This window comes from Typopeltis vanoorti, chromosome 5, assembly GCF_054136105.1.
Source record: "Typopeltis vanoorti isolate ZY-2024b chromosome 5, IOZ_Tvanoo_1.0, whole genome shotgun sequence".
Classification (NCBI taxonomy): Eukaryota; Metazoa; Arthropoda; class Arachnida; order Uropygi; family Thelyphonidae; genus Typopeltis; species Typopeltis vanoorti.
This window is the reverse complement of record NC_143553.1, coordinates 163,202,936-163,223,411: the sequence shown is the minus strand read 5'-3', so window position 1 is coordinate 163,223,411 and position 20,476 is coordinate 163,202,936. Positions and strand designations below refer to the sequence as shown.

At 35.5% G+C, this 20,476-nt stretch overlaps 1 protein-coding gene across 1 annotated transcript in view; it reads right to left on the bottom strand.

Annotated features, from left to right (window-relative positions):
• Positions 1–20,476, bottom strand: part of LOC150107016 (cell adhesion molecule Dscam1-like) — a 754,963-nt gene that overhangs the window by 351,980 nt on the left and 382,507 nt on the right. Inside the window, exon 14 of the mRNA XM_090393540.1 lies at positions 14,715–14,862. Within this exon, the coding sequence (XP_090249666.1) occupies positions 14,715–14,862 (148 nt within the window). The remainder of the gene's footprint in view (positions 1–14,714; positions 14,863–20,476) is intronic.

The following is a 20,476-nucleotide window of genomic DNA, read 5'->3' as shown; positions in this document are numbered from 1 at the left end:
AGCCAAAGAGATCAAGGGTAATCCCAAAGAGTTCTTCCGCTATGTGGCAAGTAAGAGGAAGAATGACTTCGGAAGGATAACCTTAGTGGGTGCTGATGGTATTGAAGTGACAAAATCAGATGTAATAGTCGAGTTACTGAGTGATCACTTCTCGAAAGTCTATCACCCAAGTGAGGATATCTCTACACCTATAGCAATACCAAATGTGAGAATTGAAGCTAAAGAATCAGAGGTATTAAATATATTGCAAAACTTAAATGCAAACACTGCAGTAGGCTTAGATGGAATATCAGCTCGGGTGTTGCGTGAATGTGCAAAGGAATTGTCAACCCCTCTTACCTGGATATTTAATTTAAGTTTGAACTCTGGTATGGTCCCTAGGGAGTGGAAGTTAGGCAAAGTGGTTCCTTTGCATAAGGGTGGCTCTAAAACTGCAGTATTGAATTACAGACCAATCACCATCTCAGGAGTAGTGGTAAAAGTATTGGAAAAGTTGGTTAAAGACAAAATTCAAGAATGGGTGGATCAGGATATGATACTCTATAGAGGCCAACATGGTTTTGTTAAAGGTAGATCCTGCCTTAGCAATCTATTAACTATTCATAATAGAATAACATCTGAGTTGGACAAAGGAACTGGCTACACAGTGGTACTTCTGGATTTTGCTAAGGCTTTTGACAGGATACCCCATAGAACACTGTTACACAAATTGGAGCAGATGGGAATGGATATTAAATTCGTGATATGGATAGGAGAATGGCTCAGGGAGAGATACCATAAGGTGGTGTATGGAGGAGCCGAGTCCAGAATGAGGCAGGTGACCAGTGGTGTGCCTCAGGGCTCTGTGCTTGGGCCAATGTTGTTTAATTTGTATATAAATGATATAGGAAATGGCTTAAAGGGAGATATTCAGTTGTTTGCTGATGATGCAAAGTTGTGTAGTGCAATAAAAAATCAAGCTGATGTTGAAAGTTTGCAGGAGGATTTAAATAAGCTGGTAAAATGGGCAAAAGAAAATGGATGTCAGTTCAATGTGGAAAAGTGTAAAGTCATGCATTTTGGGATTAAAAGATTACCAGCTGTGTACTACATCGATGGAAAGGTACTCCAAGAGATTGATGAGGCTAGGGACTTAGGGGTATTGGTAGATAAGGAGATGAAGTTCAGAGGACACATTGCTAAGGTGTCCAAGATTGCACATAGGATTACTTGGTTGTTGAGGAACACACTGACATCCAGAGATAAAGAGGTTATTATTCCCCTTTATAAAGCATTGATACTTCCACATTTGGATTACTGTGCTCAGGTCTGGTCACCTGGATTCCTTGGAGATGAGGAGGCTGTGGAGAGGGTTCAGAGAAGAGTGACCAAGTTGGTGAGTGATATAAAAAATGCTCCCTACATTGATAGATTGAGAGCTTGTGGATTGCAGAGATTGGTTGATAGGCGAAGAAGAGGGGATATGATAGAAACATTCAAATTACTAAAAGGTTTTTATAGGATTGATGCAGGGGAAATGTTTCAGCTGTGTGATAGTGATGGAAGAACAAGAGGCCATCTCTGGAAATTAAAGAAGAGTGTGGTTAACAAAGGTGTCAGAACAAGGTTTTTTGCCTGGAGGGTGGTGAATGAGTGGAATTCATTGCCTGACTTAGTTGTGAGCTCTTTGTCTGTAAATGAATTCAAGAAGAGATATGACAGATATTGTTTTGCTAGTTTGGGTCTCCCGCGATGAGTCTACTGACTCCATGGAGATACCCGTAATAATAATAATAATAATAATAATTTTACAAGAAAGTTCAGGGAAGCCTCTGAAATGCTGAGGATCCCCGCACATTGTAACAAAAATCGAGGCTTAATCCTACACCAAGTCTGGTATGCTTTCATTAAAAATATGCAAAGCAAGATATGGCACACAAGATGTTACAGAAGATGTCGGCAACAACCAACATGTATACAGCAATACATATGTGCACAGCAAGTGAACAGGTTTTCATGGTGACAAGGATATGTTGAAAAGGGTCCAGAGAAGATCCACAAAGGTGGTCAGTGGTCTTTGGAATCTAGAGCATGAAGACAGATTGAGAGAATGTAAATTTCAAAGCCTCATGAAAAGGGGGGAGAGCAGTGACATGGAAGAGATTTTTCATAGAATGAGAGAAATGGGGTAGAACAACAGGCCATTGCTGGAAATTGTATAAGGAGGGTGTGAGCAGAGGAGTGAGGAGTAGGTTCTTTGCATGGAGAATGGTTGGTGAGTGGAATGCATTACCTGAGTGTGTTTTGAATGTAGACACACTAAATCAGTTTAAGGAATAGTTGGATGAGCATTGTGTGCAATAGTGTATACCTCCCACGATGAGGCTCTGACTCCATGGAGGTCAGATGATAATAATAATAATAATAAATTTAACTTAAGTATAAAGAGCTAACAAGCTTCATTTCGGCAATGAAAACATTACTTAAATTAAGGGGATATTAAATCCCACATAGTTTTAAAACCAAATAAGAAACTCAAAGATTGGAATCAGAGAGTTTCTTGCCGAATATAGTAAACTATAAAGTATCGGCGACACTAGCATTAGCAAGTGATCCTAGTACGTAGTACAATACCGGACGACTCGTTGCAAAGGTCGGGGAAGTTCAGATCGCTATTCTTAGGTATTTTCCCTATTCTTATTCCGCTATTCTTAGGTGACCTCCCTCCATAATGTAATAACAGCATACATTTCCTAGGAAATGTGTTTTTACATTATGGAAAATACCTAAGAATAGCGATCTGAACTTCCCCCACCTTTGCAACGAGCCGTCCGGTATTGTACTACGTACTAGGATCACTTGCATTGGCTAACGCTAGTGTCGCCGATACTTTATAGTTTACTATATTCGGCAAGAAACTCTCTGATTCCAATCTTTGAGTTTCTTATTCGGTTTTAAAACTATGTGGGATTTAATATCCCCTTAATTTAAGTAATAAATTTAACATTTTTAAAAATTTATTCTGGTTACTTATTTGTATGTATCAATTATGAAGTTCTGATAACATCTAATATGTGTAATTAATATTTTGTACTATTTTTTTTGTGTACAACTTTTGCTAGTACTTGTGATGTCATGTAGAGTTATATTTGTCTACAGAACTATCTGGAGAACTGCTAAACCACAGAAACTTACACATTCAAATTAATATTTTACTTGACTTCTCCAATGAAAATACAGTTTATGTTTCACATATAACTGCTATTTTCATATAAACGTTATCACAGCATTTATTCAATTTAAAATTCTGAAAACTTGTACTGGATCTATCTGTCAGTCTGAATGCATACTCACTCTACAACAGCAGATTGTGATTTGAATACCATGGTCACATTGGATGTTTGAAAGACTTGACATGGTAGACGATTTGTGATGCTCAATGTGTAAGACTTTCATCATTCTCAAGAGGGGAATGATGAAAATTCTAAAGTGGCTTTAAAAAGTACCAGATCTAGACCGTAGAGTTGGGTACCAGGACTATCACCTTCATAAAGTAAAAAGCTGAACGGAATATGTCCAATACTGATAACAGGTTTAATACCACTTTCTTTCATAACATGATCCATATACATGATGAATAACAGTACGGAGGGTGTACGTTTTTTGTGTTCTTTTCTTGTTAATGATTTGTATGCCCTATTTCATCTGAACAAGGCATGTTACTGGTACATTTCACATAAAAATAAAAAGTTACAGTAAGAATCCAGTACACCCCAGGATAGATGAAAAGGGGATCTATGAGGAATTTAAATAAGTTCTTCAATTTTGTAGGGGGTTTAAAGGTGGCATTAAAGTGGTATCTGTGTAGCATTGTTTATTTTACTGATAGATCATGTAGCATATGGAATGACAAGGGTTTTTAATTACAGGTAACCCTCGTATAACGCGCATGTTAGGTTCCACAGAAATTCTGCGTTATACAAATCGTGTTATGCGAGACCCAGATCACATAGAAAAAGTAGGGTTATGTTCAAAAATCGTTTTTTTTTTTTTTTTATATAAACAACAATGACATACCCAACAAAAAATATTTTTATTTAATTCTTGTAATCATGTAAGTTAAGAAAACATGAAACAAATATATAGTGTAAATTTATAAAATTACAAATTGTACGTAAACTTCATTGCACATAATAAAGTGCATATTTTAATCGTCATCACTGTCTTCAAAATGAACATCTCATAGATGTTCTTTATTTAAGAGTGGCCGGAAGTTGTCATCACTTGAAATCTCTTCGACATCATTTGTATTATTCTCATTGCATACTTCGGCTGGTTTATTTATCAAGAAGTCAGTAATTAGACCTTGCTTACCACTATGCTGCAATTTTTTAAGTTCATAATATGGAGCTAAACAAATATCCTATTGTCTCGTGAATTTTCCGGAGCACTCCGTTGAGGGATCATTATCCATAAAATAGCTTCCTAACTTTCTTGCCAAGTCCAATCCTTCTGCTAATTTCTTTAAACTGAATTTTTTTAACGGATTCATCATAATCAGAATCTTCGGTAGAACTTTCCTCGCCATTTGGTTCAACATCGTATATTAATTGTACCAGTTTCTCCTCATTTAAATCTATTTCCTCATCAATTAATTCACTAATTTCGTTTTCAACCATATTGCAAAAGCCCCCTATCTGGCCATTACTATAAAAATAATTTCTTTACATAAAAAAAGCATTACATATTGTATGTAACTCACCAGAAAATGAAGTGCTCACCCTGAGATTATCCCACTAGTAATTTTTAATGCGCTCTAATGGCAGAAAACGAAGAACAATGTTCAACAATAATTAACACTTTATATGGTAAGCAATTGACGTACATGCGTGCTAAAGGGTATTTCCCCTAACATAAATTCGCTACTTATCACTACATGCCCGATACTGGCAGACACCAATTTAACAAAGATAAAATTTGATTTTTAAGTCGTGCGATGATAAATATATGAAAATATAAAGGATTACTACAATTTGTAGAACGTGTTATATCAAACCGCATTGTATAAGTACCGCGTTATACGAGGGTTACCTGTACTATTATTAACATCTGCCCTTCATGAAGTCAAAGGACTCATCGCATGAAGTCTATACTCTTTCATGCCACAAAAATCATCAAACCGTGCTTTGAACTCATTCAGTTTCAGGATCGCTACACTTTCAGGCAATTCATTCAGCTCACCAATCACTCTCAATGCAAAGAACCTACTTCTCACTCTTCTGCTCATACTCTATTTATACAGCTTCCATAGATGATTTCTGGTTCTACACTTACCTCAATCTATTCTATGAAAAATCTTCTCCACATTAATCTGGTAACACCCTCTCACAAACATATATGTCTCATTCATATCCTCTCAGTAAATTACATTCTCTCAATCACTTTTCACATCTAATATTCCATAGGCCTGACATGAGATTAGTAAACTTTCTCTGGACCATCATCAATATATCCTCATTCCCCTGAAAACCAGGCAACTAGATCTATGCACAGTAGTCCATGTGTGGCCTGATCAAAGCCTTATACAAGAGAACCATAATCTCTGGATCTGCTGCTGTAAGTCAATATCTTCCTCATTATTGCCATAATCCATGGGATGTTCTTATAATTTTAGCAATGGGACTCCTAAACTTCAAGTTTCTATCTACCATCACTTGCAGATCTCTCGTCAACTCTACCTTCTTCTAAATTTCTCTGTTAAGTGCATACTCTGCATCATAATCTTGTCTAGCAAATTTCAAAAACTTCCATTTTGCAACATTAAATTGACAGCTACACACATTTGCCCACTTACATAATCTATTCAGATCCTCCAGCAAGGCTACAATGTTATAGTACAATGGATATGTATCTCTGACTGCATGCCTGTTGAGTGTTTTTTGCCACTGTGCTATCACTGCTTGTTCCATTCAGCAATTTTTCGTAGAAATTACTCCATACTTCAGGGATATCGTTTTCTCCCATTTTCATGTCACCTTTATCATCTCTAATTCTTTATACAGCACTCTTTCCTCCATTTCTGAGTTTCTTTAACAACCACCAAAATATCTTGCCACCTTCTAGATATTTATTTTCTATGTTCTTACGAAAATTTTCCCATTACTTTTGTTTAGCTAGTTTTACAGTCATAAAGTTTTCTTGTTTAGCTTTCTTTAACTTCCTGTATCCACCATGGAGTTCTGATTTTTCTATCCTTGCAGACAGCCTCACAACATGCCTCTCTGGCTGAATCAATCAGTATTTTCATCAGGGCTTGCCACTGAATCTCCAAGGTTTGATTCCTGTTTTCAAATTCTTTCATTTTTTCTTGAATAATGTTTGTGTATTTTAGTCTACAGTTCACATCTGAGATCTGCTCAATTTTTATTCGGGTTAAAACTTTCTTAGATGTTATTCTTTTCAAAATGAAATTCAATTTTTTCCTGCTCAAGACTAAATAGTGATCGCTTCCAATTTCAAATCCTCTGTACACTCAGGTCCTGCACTAGGGAGATAACATCACTATCAACAATAACATAATCAATGAGACTTTTCTTATTCCTTGTCTCTTCTCTGCATATGAATTTGTGCACATTTTTATGTTGGAACATGGTGCCATTTCCTGAGTATAAATCCAACAGGTATTTGCCATTATTATTAGCTTTGCTCTTTTCTCGAATTTTCCCAAAATATTTTTGTATGTCTGACAATCATTTCCTACTCGGCTATTTAGATTCCCAACAAAGACCAACTTTTCCTTTTTCATTGTATCAGTTGCTTTCTCTAAAGCCTCAAAAAATTCCCCCACTTCTACCTTAGTAAAACCTTCTGTGGAACCATAGGCACAAATATGTCTCATTGTCCAGTTCCCCATTCTGATATTTGCCAACATCATTCTACTTGATACTGGCTGCCATTCAAGAAGATTAGTCTCATATTTAGTGTTGAATACTATGGCTACTCCTTCTTTTACTTGATTGTCATTGCCTGAATATAACATTGTGTATTTACTGCTCAGAAAGATCTCACCAGTTTTTGTCTTTTATGTTTCAGTAACCCATATTATGTTGATCTGGTATGTATCCATTTCGTTGTCATTCAGGCCTCTTATGTTGATAGTACCAATCTTGAACTCTGGTGATGTTGAGTTAGGGTGTGTTTTAGGATTTGTTCCAGTAGCTCACTTTTCACTGTTTTTCCTGGTAACCTGGTAAAAACAACGGGGGTCTTATTTAATCAGGCGATGCTCCAGTTGGCATGAAATTCTGTCATGTTGTACCATCATTTTATATTGTGGATCATGCCAATAAGAATACAATTTGGTAAGCTAAATCCCAAATTGCCAGCCTATCCTCATTCGTTTAGTATCCAGGTAGATACCTAACAGGTTGCACCACGAGAAGGTGAGGATTAGACATTAGGTGAGAAGCCATGTTCGGTTCTCCGCATTCCTTTAAAGGCTATGTGGAGATCTCCTCTCAGTTATATAGTTTTGACCCTTAAGCACCCCGATTTCTTCATCATAGATTCTTAATTCGGTTTCTTTGCTTATGTTCTTATTCCTCTGTATAAAGCTGTTGAGATTGAGATATTCAAATATTCTACTATCTTTTATTCCTTGTTCTTGTACCTCATTTTGCGTGATGCCATATTGTTTATTATTATTCCTAAATATTTTATCTTACTATTATTTTCTCTTTTAATTTCTAATTTGCATATTATTTTCTTCTTATTCTTAAAGACAAGCACTGAAAGTGGTATAAAAATAATTTCCATATTTGTTTCAGTAAAAACAAAGGATGTGAATAATATATCATAATCTGCCAATGAAAAATATTCAGAAATTTGAAAAATAATAGTTTACAATGATTTCCAGTAATAAATAAATTTATTTCTAAGTTTGATCTGGTGTCATGTATTTGAAGTAGGTACAATTTAACTATTCTTTCACTTCTAAAAAATAGCTCTTTTAATAAATGAAAAACAAAATGTAAAGCAAAAAAAAAAGAAAAAGGTTAAAATACTGGAAAAAGATTTCTGATACAGAAAATTGCAAGTTAAACAATTTACAGGCAGTTAATCCATTAATCCTATCATAAAGGATTAAAAGCCAAGTATGAAATTGCATGATAAAATACAGAAAACTGGCAATTATATTATTATTATTATCATCATCTCACTTCCATGGAGGCAGAGACTCATTGTGGGAGGTACACACCACATGTAAATTCAACCATGCCATAAAACTGATTCAATGTGTTCACAACACACTCAGGCAATGCATTCCACTACTACAAACATTCTCCATGCAAAGAACCTTCCTCCCACTCCTCAGCTCACACCCTCCTTATACAGTTTGCAGCGATGGCCTCCTGTTTTCCTCCCCCCCCTCCCATTCTATGAAAAATCTCTTCCATGTTAACCTAATAATAATCCCTGACTAGCTTATATGTCTCAATCATCTCCCCTTTTCTTCCTATTCACAAGACTCTGCAACTTACATTCTCTCAATCTGTCCTCATACTCCACATTCCAACCACTGACCATCTTTGTGAATCTTCTCTGTACCCTTTCCAACATATCCTCGTCTCCATAAAAACTCAGTGACCAAATTTGTGCACAATAATCCATATGAGGCCTGATCTAGGCCTCATATACAGATTAGCCTATACAACGGCATCATAACCGCTCTATTTCTGCATGTTCAGGGCCTTATGCATCACTGCTCTGATGGGACATCTTCACAACTTGTGCAATGTGGCCCCTGAATTTCAGATACTTGTCCACCATCACTCCTAGATCTCTCATCTCTCTACTTCATTTAAAGTTTCTGCACCAAGTGTATACTTTGCATCTCATCATTGCTTACCAAATCTCAAAACCTTACACTTTACAACATTGAACTGACTGTTCCATTTACCTTCCCATTCATGCAAACTATTCAAGTCCTCCTGTAAGGTCATAACATCGACTTGACTCTACATTGCTCTCACCAATTTTGCGTCATCTGCAAACAGCTGCATATCACTATTTAAACCCATCCGAATATCATTAACGTACAAATTGAAAAACACCATAGGTCCCAAAATTGACCCCTGCTGTACACTACGATGACCTTCCTCTTTTGGGATACTGCACCCTCATATACAACTTTCTGATACCTATCTGACAGCCAGTCACTGATCCAACTCAGAAGTCTGTTATCCAATCCCATCTGTTTCAATTTATTTACCAGCTTGTCATGTGGCAGTCTATTAAAAGCTTTTGCAAAATCCAAATACACCAATGTATATGCATCTCCCCTGTCCAAGGTATTTGTCACCTTGTCATAGTACATAAGAAAGTAGTGAAACAGTTTTCAACCCATTTTTGTATCCTACTTCTTACCAATCTCTTTAGTCCCTTCACCACAACTCCAGATATACAGTTTAGACTATAAGTTGAAGCTACAGCCTTACCCACCTTTATGCAGTGGAACAATTTTACTCTCCTTCCACTCCCTCAAAATCTGTGCTGTTGTAAGACCCTTATTAAACAGGCATGCCAATGCTACTGCCAATTCCCTGGAACATTTCCTTAAGACACATGGTGATATCCGATCAAATCCTATTGCCTTATTGACATCAAGGTTATTTAATTTCTCAAACACCTCCTACTCACGAGAATTAAGTCATCCTCTCCTATTTCCTCTACACTTAAGTTCTTCATGATTCCACCCTGATCAGGATGAAAATTATTCTTGACAAAACAGAGTAGTCAACATATTTCATCCCTTTCATCTGACTAGAGATGTTAAAAAATTAAACACTATACCAGCCATGATGTGTATATATGTCCCTACCTACATGAATGCAAAGTGGTTATTATTTCTGCATTATATATATGTCATTATATATATGTTATTATTTCTGCATTATATATATGTCATATATATATATATATATATATATATATATATATATATATATATATATATATATGTCATATATATATATATATATATATATATATGTCATATACAGGGTGTTCGGGATAAATTTGACATATTTATAATTAATTATATTTTTCCGTAAGTTACATGTATTAACACACACTTCTCTTCATTTAAAAGTTTGGACCCTTCTTCATTCATATACAAGATGTCAGAAAGGATGGATAGCTGGAACCCACCTGAATCATGGAAGAGAATAACTTGTATCATGATGATTCGTGCCCGCCATCAAAATAAGGATATTACGACTGCTGCCCAATGCTCCCTGAATACAGTAAAAACAATCAGGCATGAACTAGAGACTTGCAATGGTGACTACGAGGATGTAGCAAGAAGAAAGATCCCTAGCAGTCGATCTGATTGCGTTCGTACAGCAGAATTCCTCGCAAATCTGCAGGAACAGGTGTTGAAGAACCCTGGCATTGGAATTCGGGCTTTGTTCGTGGAGTTGCTAACTGTAGTCAAGCCCTGGATAACAAGGGTAGCCAATGGTAGGCCGTATGTATGGCAGCAGGATTCGGCCCCTTGCCACACCTCTGGGAAAAGTCAAAAATGGTTGTCTGAAAATTTCTACGACTTCATCAGTCCAAATGTTTGGCCTCCAAACTCCCCAGACCTTAACCCCATGGATTATTTTGTATGGGGCGCAGTTGAAAAAGACACCAATCGCACTTCCAGTAATACAAAAGCCCAGTTAATGGATAAAATTAAAACAGTTTTTGCGGCCCTTCCCAGGGAGACTGTAGCATCAGCTTGTTCGAGGTTCCGAAGCAGAATTGAAGCCGTGATCGATGCTAATGGTGGTTATTTTGAGTAAATCTTGTTGATAGTATTGTAATTAACTCTGCCTGTAATGTTTTTTTGTCAATTCATTAAATTTAATAGATACAAAGAAGATTTTCTTTTTCCTTACGAAACTGTCAAATTTATCCCGAACACCCTGTATATATATATATATATATATATATATATATCATCATCATCATCATCAAATTCCTGTCATGTACCCTCAAGGGGTGTACAGGATATGATAGTACTACATGAAAAAAATTACATCATTATTAATTTCCTATCTACAATTTTCCTCCAAATGAGTCTGTTACTTGTCAACACTCCAACATTATCAGACCTTATATTTCTATCGTCTAAAGCACTTTGTACCGTATCAATCCACCTATATCTTGGTCTTCCTCTGGGTCGTTTTGCTGACAACCTGGCAGAGAACACTTGTTTTGCTAATCTTTCTTCGCCCATTCTGTTTAAGTGACCATACCACCTGAGATTAGCTCTGATAACGCATTCCTGGATGCTGACAATGTCAAGTTCTTTCCTAATATCCTCGTTTTTAATATGATACTGCCATTGATGCCATCTGTTCACACCTATAATCTTTCTCAGGACTCTCATATCTGTGGTCTCTAGTCTTTGGTCAAGTGTTTTACTTCTGACGCAGCTCTCAGATCCATAAGTTAAAATTGGTTTGAACACTGTCTTGTATAAGACAGTGTTCAAACCTAATTTAGTGTTCCGACTAATTTCTCTCTTATTCCATATGAATTTATTCAATTGAATTCCCACCATACCAACTTTGCTGATTCTGTTGTCTATTTCTATATTTAATTTACCATCTTCAGTAAAAATCGGCCTAAATAGCTGAAATGTTTTACTTGTTCCACAGGTTCTCCATTCACAACACAGTTGACATTTTCAATGATTCTGCCTATTATCATTGTCTTTGTCTTTTTATTGCTGACCTTCATACCATATCTATTACAACAGCTATTCAATTTAGTCAGAGAATCTTGCAGACTTGTAGCGGATTTATTTAGAAGTATAACATCATCCGCATAAAGCAAAGAGCTGACATTAACATCTCCAATTTTGATATCATGTTTAATACCACTTTCCTTCATAATGTGATCCATATAGATAATGAATAACAGAGGGGATAATGTACATCCTTGTCTCACACCAGATTTAACATTAAACCATCTTCCTGTACTTCCTTCAATTCTAACTGCTGACTTACAACTCAAATAAAGACTAAGTACTGCTTGATATAATGCCCCAGCAGCATATTGAATAGCTTCTCTCTTGGCACCTTGTCATATGCCTTTTCCAGATTCAAGTTCCTCGACCACTTAAACAACTGCTATCAAGATATAAAATTGACTATGGAGATTGAAGAAAATAGTTCCATCTGCTTCCTAGATGTTAAACTCACCAAGACGCCTGAATCAATTAAAGTCTCTATTTTTAGAAAGCCAACACACACAGACAGATATTTGCATGCGTCCTCCCATCACCATCCAGCGCAAAAGTTGAGTATTATATCAACTCTAGCGAATCGTGCAAGATCTGTACTGTCAGATGAAGAAGAACTAAAAAAGGAACTACAACATCTTAAATGGACCTTTAAAAACAATGGCTACTCTCTAAAAAGTATTAACAACCAATTATCCCGCCACCAACGTAACAACGTGAGACACAGGATGACTCCAAAGGTCATATCGTCTTGCCATATATCAGCACACTATCCAAAAAGCTGAGCAGAATTCTAAAGAAGTTTAACATAAAAACGTGCTTCTCGACTCTGCCAAAAATAAGATCACGCTTCAACAACTATAAACAACCTCACAACCTTCTACAATTCCCAGGTGTATACAAGGTCACTTGTGAATGCGGAAAGCCTTACTATGGACAGACAGAAAAATCTATCTTACTACGTCTCGAAGAGCATCAGAGAGACATTGCTTATAAGAGAACCAGAGCTACTGCTCTGTCGGGCCATGTCCTGCTTTCAATAAACACGAACAACGAAGGCCACCAACATGAAATAGATTGGACATTGACTTCAAACCTACACATCAGCCATGATGAAATAGAGCGCCGCATTGTCGAGTCAAGGGAAATCACCTTAGACCCTTTTCATTTGAATAATAATCTTAGCTATAATTTGGCAGACTCTTTCAACTCTACTATTAGATACTGGAGATCGCGTGATTCCACACACGCACAGGTGTACAACAATAGAACTTTAACTCGGACTGTAGTTCAAGCTCATAACTGTAATTTACAGTCGAATATTATGGCTTTATAGTTGTATAGCTTTAGAGTGTGTCAATGTTAATTTAAGTGTCTTTTATTGTCTTTCTATGTTCTTATTGCCTGAAGAAGTCATTTTTGACGAAACATGTTGCGTTTTTTTCAAATAAATGTCATTGTGTTATAATTCTCGGGTTTAAGTCAGTTAATTTAAAAAATGAACATATCCCAACCCCGAGTTAATAGTACGTTTCATATATATATATATATATATATATATATATATAATGCAAGTAAATAATCCTCATAGTGAATCACCTAAAAAGCAATTTGCTTCATCCAACTCAGCTGTGACTTTATTATAGAAAGTGAGTAGATTACTAACACAAGAGCTCCTCCTCGTGAAGCTATGCCATCTCGCATACAGTATAATTCCTGAATTCTGTCCTTAACAATTTTTCCAATACCTTTACTACCACTCTAGAGATACTGACAGTTTATAATTTCTTCTTCTGGTGAAGCTTCTTTTATGTAACTGAACTATTTTGCCTTCTTTCCATTCCTTTGGGACTCTGCCAGAATTACTAGCACTACCAATTCTCTTGCACCTCCTTCTCAAAATATGATCTTTTGAGAAATTCTTAGCATTAAATTCAACTGACCACTTACAGTGAATATAAATGGTACAAAGAATAGTTAGCTGTACAGCAGTTCATAAATAAATACCAGTGTGCTTATACTGATGTGCAAACTAATAGCAGTATATTAGTTTGTTATTAGTATTAGCATATATATATATATATATATATTACTATTAGTGTATATTAGTATATATGCCTCTGTAGCATAAATGAAGGAACAAGGACATTGTTTTTCCAATTCCTATGGAGGTAGCAAGAATTTTTCTCGAAGAAACTTAGGTTTATCCTCCTACAATAGGCAAATCTGCCAGAACACACAATTTACAACAAACAAAAAACTGCCATGGGCTGTGAATGACTCCCTCTATGCATGGGTCATTCACAGCCTATGGCAGTTTTATGTAGTAGAGATTAAGTATCTAATTCTGAAATGAACAATATAGATGTGGTTAGAAATAAATAGTGTCAAAAATTTGTTTGGAAATAAATAGCAAGGGAAAAATTTAGACACTATATCCATTCATCAGTCCTCCGATATGATGTGAGGTAGTAGTATAGCTGGTAATGAAAATCATCTATCGTCTAATTTTATGGCACAGTCAGCATAAATATGTAGCAATGTTAGCGTAGCTGGTAAAAGAAAGGTATATAAACACTCATTCATGCCAGATTTGAACCTATAATCAGTTGGTGACAAAGCAGACTTTGCCACCAATGATTATTCCACTAGAGTTACCATGAATGACTAAAAAAACTTACATTTGCTGGCCTGGTTGGCCGAGTGGCTGCAGGTTCGAATCCCACCGTGGGCACGAATGTTTGTAATTGTCTGTGAAAATACTAGTGGTGGTGATGAACGGTAGATGGCGTTGGTGTAGTTGCAGTTTGTTGGTGGATTGAGTGGTGGAGACAGAGCTGTAGAGTAGGTACCCTCCCTCAATGAGTCTATGGACTCCCTGGAGGTGTCACGTAATAATAATAAATAATAATAATTATTATTTTTTGAAACTCTGCAGTACCTTTTATTTGTAGTAACATCAAGTGACTGTTTATCTTTTTCCCAGTTCACAGCAAGTGGTAATTCTCCTGTAGCTTCACATCTCAATGTGATATCTTCTGCTTTTACTGCAGACTGACTTAAAAAATTGGTTTCTAACCTTGGAGGAACTGAAAAATAAATAAAAATCTACTAACAACTAACAAATAAATAGTATCATTTTTAAAAATGGGTAGGTGCTATATTCCTCTATCTCTTTTAATGTAAGGCATATACAAAATATATAGAGGAAAAAAAAAAAAAAAAACCTTAATTTCTTAAGGTAAAAAAAAAGGTAATTATAAGGTTTGCATAGTTGAGAACCAAAATTTCTTAAAGTGTTTCTCATAATCATAATATTCTGGGTATTGTGTTATACAAATATCCACTGAAGAAGGAATGATTCCTTGGCTTTAATGCTGAAACAATTCTAAGAGGATATAGGTAGCATTCCTGATAGTGCTTTTCAACAGCATTCATGCAAGCCTTCTTTGAGTATTCAGTAATGATAACACAGTCAACATTCAATATAGAATACTTGTATGATCCAAAGCAGCATTTCTCAACCTTTCTAAGCCCAAGGACCAGTAAAATGCCTAAAAAAATTCTATGGACCACTAAGTTACATAATTTTTTAAAAAACCTATGTGGTTATTACCAACATTTGGGAAAAACTGTGCCATTTATAAAATAATAAATCTAAAAGCATGTTTTGAATATATATGGAAACATAATTAATTAAATTAGAAATAAACAATTAAAAGTGTATCATCAATGAACAATGTTTTAATTTTTATTAAACAAATAAATAATATAATATAATTATGTTACTACTTACTTTTAATGAGATAGTTGAGCTTCTCGGCACTTGCAGAGTTGCTGGATATCTGGCTCAACATTGGTCAACTTCAGTCAAAGATTGGCGCGCGTGTGCGCACACACACACACACACTAAGACAATTTCTGTATTTTGTTTTTATTTGAATGAGCAATGAATATACTTTCTCACAAAGATAGGTTGTAGAAAACTGCATGCAGATTTTCAGTGCTTCTTCAGATAAATCGGGAAATCACTTCTCAGTGAAGGTGAGATCCAGAATCGAGCCAAACCAAGATCACAGAATTGCATTTTAAGTCCACTGTTAATTGAAAGCTCAATTAACTGTTCTTTTTTCGATAACAAAAGGTCATTCTGGTGACTGAAAGCTTGAAATCAATTGCGAACCCAAGAAATTTCTTATAAAAGTTATTTAGAAAATATGTTTCAAAATTCTGTTTCAGAGTTTTGAGGTGGTCACAAACCCTTTCCAGAAACTCAGAATCAACAAAAATATCCTTTTCCACTAAAAAGGATTCCAATGTTGGAAAAGGTGTAAATTGTATGTCTTTTACATAAGTAATCCATAACACCAATTTTTTCTCGAATGCCTTTATTTTTCTTTATTTCTCGACTGCCCATTTCATCGCAGAATACTGAAAATAACCTTATTTAACTAGAAATATATACACGTTAGAACAAGAATAATGTTTAATTTGTCAAATATTTGGTCTCAATATTACAGACCATCTTCAGTGGCTACATAGGAATAATTTTAAAAAACAAAGTGGAATACAAACAATTGATCATTCATACATAGAACGTGCCGCGTGATGTCATATCGCTAAGTATTAGAAGAGTAAACATTTTTAAAAAAATAATAATAATAATTAAAGATATTAATTCAGAAATTCATATCTTCTTCTTCTTCTTCGCGTTATTCCCGCTTCCTATGCAGGGTCCGCGTGTTACTTAGATGCGACTACTTGTTAGTACTACTCCCAACCGACCCGTCGCCTGGTCTGCCGCTGGGGGGGATATATTTTTGACTGTAGAGGTGTATGTTCACGGGGCCGGTTTGCCTGTTTTGCGGGATGAAAAACGCCAGATAAACTGGCGGAAAAAACCCTACTGACCGCGCCCAAGACCGGCTAACTTGGCTATGCCTGAGGAAGATCCTCAAATTCCTCACGTCTACAACGGGAATCGAACTTGGGACACTCCTTCCCCAGTCATATGGTTGCGAAGCGCAAAGCCACTAGGCTAACCGCGCGGTCAATTCAGAAATTCATATAATGATCTTAAATAACATTATACTGATAAAAAAAAAAATTAATGCGTTATCCTGATTAAACTTTCCCAAATTTTTGATATAGATATACTGTCATTACGATTCAAGTTAGGACGTTGAAGTAAGGCCTCGCCTCTACACTTTCTTTAAATAAATGTTCAGATTTGTAGCGACATCTGTGTAGGAGGAGAGTCTTGGACCAAAGGATGTTGTGGTTTGTTTCTAATCTATGCTGAGCTAATCCAGATTTCTCAGGTTTGTTGTGTTGAATTGATGACTGATGCTCTTGAATTCTTTTTTCTATGGAACGTCCAGTTTGTTCAAAGTAAGAAAGATTACAATTACAAGGAACTTGATACACCAGGCAGAGACAAGGTTGGGCGTTTATCTTCAGATGAAGGAAACTGGGTGGATAATTTGTTAATAGGTGTATAAGTGGCTGTTAAATCATATTTCTTTAGAATTCTCGAAATTGGTTCTGAAATCCCGGATATGTAAGGAATTGGAACTCGACGTATTGAATCTTGGTTGTTCTGTGTTGGTTTGTAAGAATCAAAAAGATGTTGTGTACTCTTTTCGGAGAAGCCATTTAGTTTCATGTGATGTCTGATAGTTGAAAGTTTCTTCTGTAATAAATGAGAAGTTGATCAGTTAGTTTTTGCTCGTCGGATTAAACATTTTGTGACTCCTGTTTTTTGGCAAGGGTGATGAGCAGATTCTTTGAGAATATAACGACCTGTGAAAGTTGGTTTTCTGTAAACTGTTGTTTTAAGAATACCAAAAGGTGAACGGATGAGAAGGATGTCTAAAAAGGATAATTTTTTGTCTTTTTCAATTTCCTGGTAAACTTTATACAGTTCACAGAAAACCAACTTTCACAGGTCGTTATATTCTCAAAGAATCTGCTCATCACCCTTGTCAAAAAATAGGAGTCACAAAATGTTTAATCCGACGAGCAAAAACTAACTGTTCAACTTCTCATTTATTACAGAAGGAACTTTCAACAATCAAACATCACATGAAACTAAATGGCTTCTCCGAAAAGAGTACACAACATCTTTTCGATTCTTACAAACCAACACAGAACAACCAAGATTCAATACGTCGAGTTCCAATTCCTTACATTTCTGGGATTTCAGAACCAATTTCGAGAATTTTAAAGAAATATGATCTAACAGCCACTTATACACCTATTAACAAATTATCCACCCAGTTTCCTTCATCTAAAGATAAACGCTCAACCTTGTCTTTACCTGGTGTGTAATAAGTTCCTTGTAATTGTAATCTTTCTTACTTTGGACAAACTGGACGTTCCATAGAAAAAAGAATTGAAGAGCATCAGTCATCAATTCAACACAACAAACCTGAGAAATATGGATTAGCTCAGCATGAATTAGAAACAAACCATAACATCCTTTGGTCCAAGACTCTCCTCCTATACAGATGTCGCTACAAATTTGAACGTTTATTTAAAGAAAGTGTAGAGGCCTTACTTCAACATCCTAACTTGAATCATAATGACTGTATATCTATAAAAAATTTGGGAGAGTTTAATCAGGATAACACATTAATTTTTTTTTTTTTTTTTTTTTTTAAATTCAGTATAATGTTATTTAAGATCATTATATGAATTTCTGAATTAATATCTTTAATTATGTTTTTTTTAATGTTCACTCTTCTAATACTTAGCGATATGACATCATGCGGCACATTCCATGTATTAATGATCAATTGTTCGTATTCCAGTTTGTTTTTTAAAACTATTCCTATAGAGCCACTGAAGATGGTCTGTAATATTCAGACCGAAATATTTAACAAATTAAACATTATTCTTGTGCTAATGTGTATATATTTCTAATCATTATGTCACAAGTATCGTTAAAAAAAATCAAACCTTATTTAGCAGTCGAGCATCAAGAACAGTTAAAGAATTTTCCTGAATGGAGAGATTTAGTTCATTTAATTTCGAAAAAATATCTGAAAGATAGGATAGTGTTGATAACCATGCTTTGTCAACAAGAAGTGATGCAAAATCAGAATTACATTCATTTACAAGCAGTAAAACTTTGTGCCTTAATTGAAATAACCCTTGTTAGTATCGAATTTCAAAAGTTGTACATATTCACTGCCCATTTCATTGCAGAATACTGAAAATAACCTTATTTAACGGTCGAACCTTAATAAAATTAACTAGCTTTACAGCATTATATAGCACAGTTTTAATTCTGGTGACATTCTTTTACAGGCTAATGCTTCCCTATGTATGAAACAATGTACCCAATTCATATCTACTCCCTTGACTTTACTAACAACCCCACTATGCCTGTCTAAGGGCAAGAGCTCTATCCGAACAGAAGCCCATACATTTTTCCCACTGGATCCCATTGTGTATTATGTAATTATTGAGGGTATGAAATATTTCTTCTCCAGTTGTTCAAGATGACAAAGTTCTACAAAACAGAATATTGTCATGAATGTTGTTATCATGTGCATATCTTATGTAGCATATTAACTGCACATCATTTGTAACATCAGTAATCTTGTCTATTTGTAACAGATAACAAATGCTCTTCTTAAGTCTTTCGATTAACTGAGATTCTATGCCACCTGCCATATTATCATTAATTCTGCAACTGACAGTGTCATTTAAAAGAGGAATCAAATCAACATTATTAGTAACTTTTTGCCAAACATAGTTTTTACCACATCTTTTATAGCTGAAAGTAGTAAATTTTACCTGATAAAATGAGGTTTCCCTGTTTTTGCTATGTTCAAACTTAAGAGATAGGATGCTTCCAGTGCCTCACTATTCCCATGATTTAATGTCCCTAAGCATCACTGAAAAAATTCAATTGGCTTATTTTTCAGATTGCAATGTTTAGTTTCTAAATGTCAGAGTTTTGCAGGTTTCATGCACTCATTCGACAACACTTCATAACACAAAACACATTGAGGTTTCTGTTCACTTTCATCTCCACACAAAGTAAACCTGAATTCCAAATATGAACTGTTATATATATTATTTCCAACTGTATTTTTTCTTTGAACTGCTTGTTTCTTCTACTTTAATAGTATCAGATTTACTCACCGTTACAACAAATGTATCACAATTAGGGTTATTATCACCTGTTTCATTTGCTTTTCTTTTCAAAGTCCTAGTTCTAGGCCACTTTTCCATTATTAACCCTCTTACCGGCCAAGGTGGATGAAATAGCAAGACTACCCCAGACTTTTTCATGGATCAAAACTTCATCGGTATTCTATCTTTTATCAAGTATTTACCCTCCTCCGCTGTTAATCCCTTAACGGCAATTTGAGAGCAATTAGCGGATTAACTATGGTCAAGTGACTTTTGTGTCACTTGTCTTTACATGTACTCTGTTACTTCGAATTTTCTTCACTGAACTAGGATATTTGATCTTTTTTTTTTTTTTTTCCTGAACAATTTATTTCTTGTGTCTCTTTCCAAAAAATAGAAGTTTCACATCTGCCAAAATAAATAATCAATCCTGAAATGACCATAGATCAGTCTTTGCAATGATTATTATTATTATTATTCAGGCCTCCAAGGAGTCAAAAGACTCATCGAGGGAGGTCCTTCCTAAGACAGAGTCTGTCAAGACTCATCGAGGGGAAG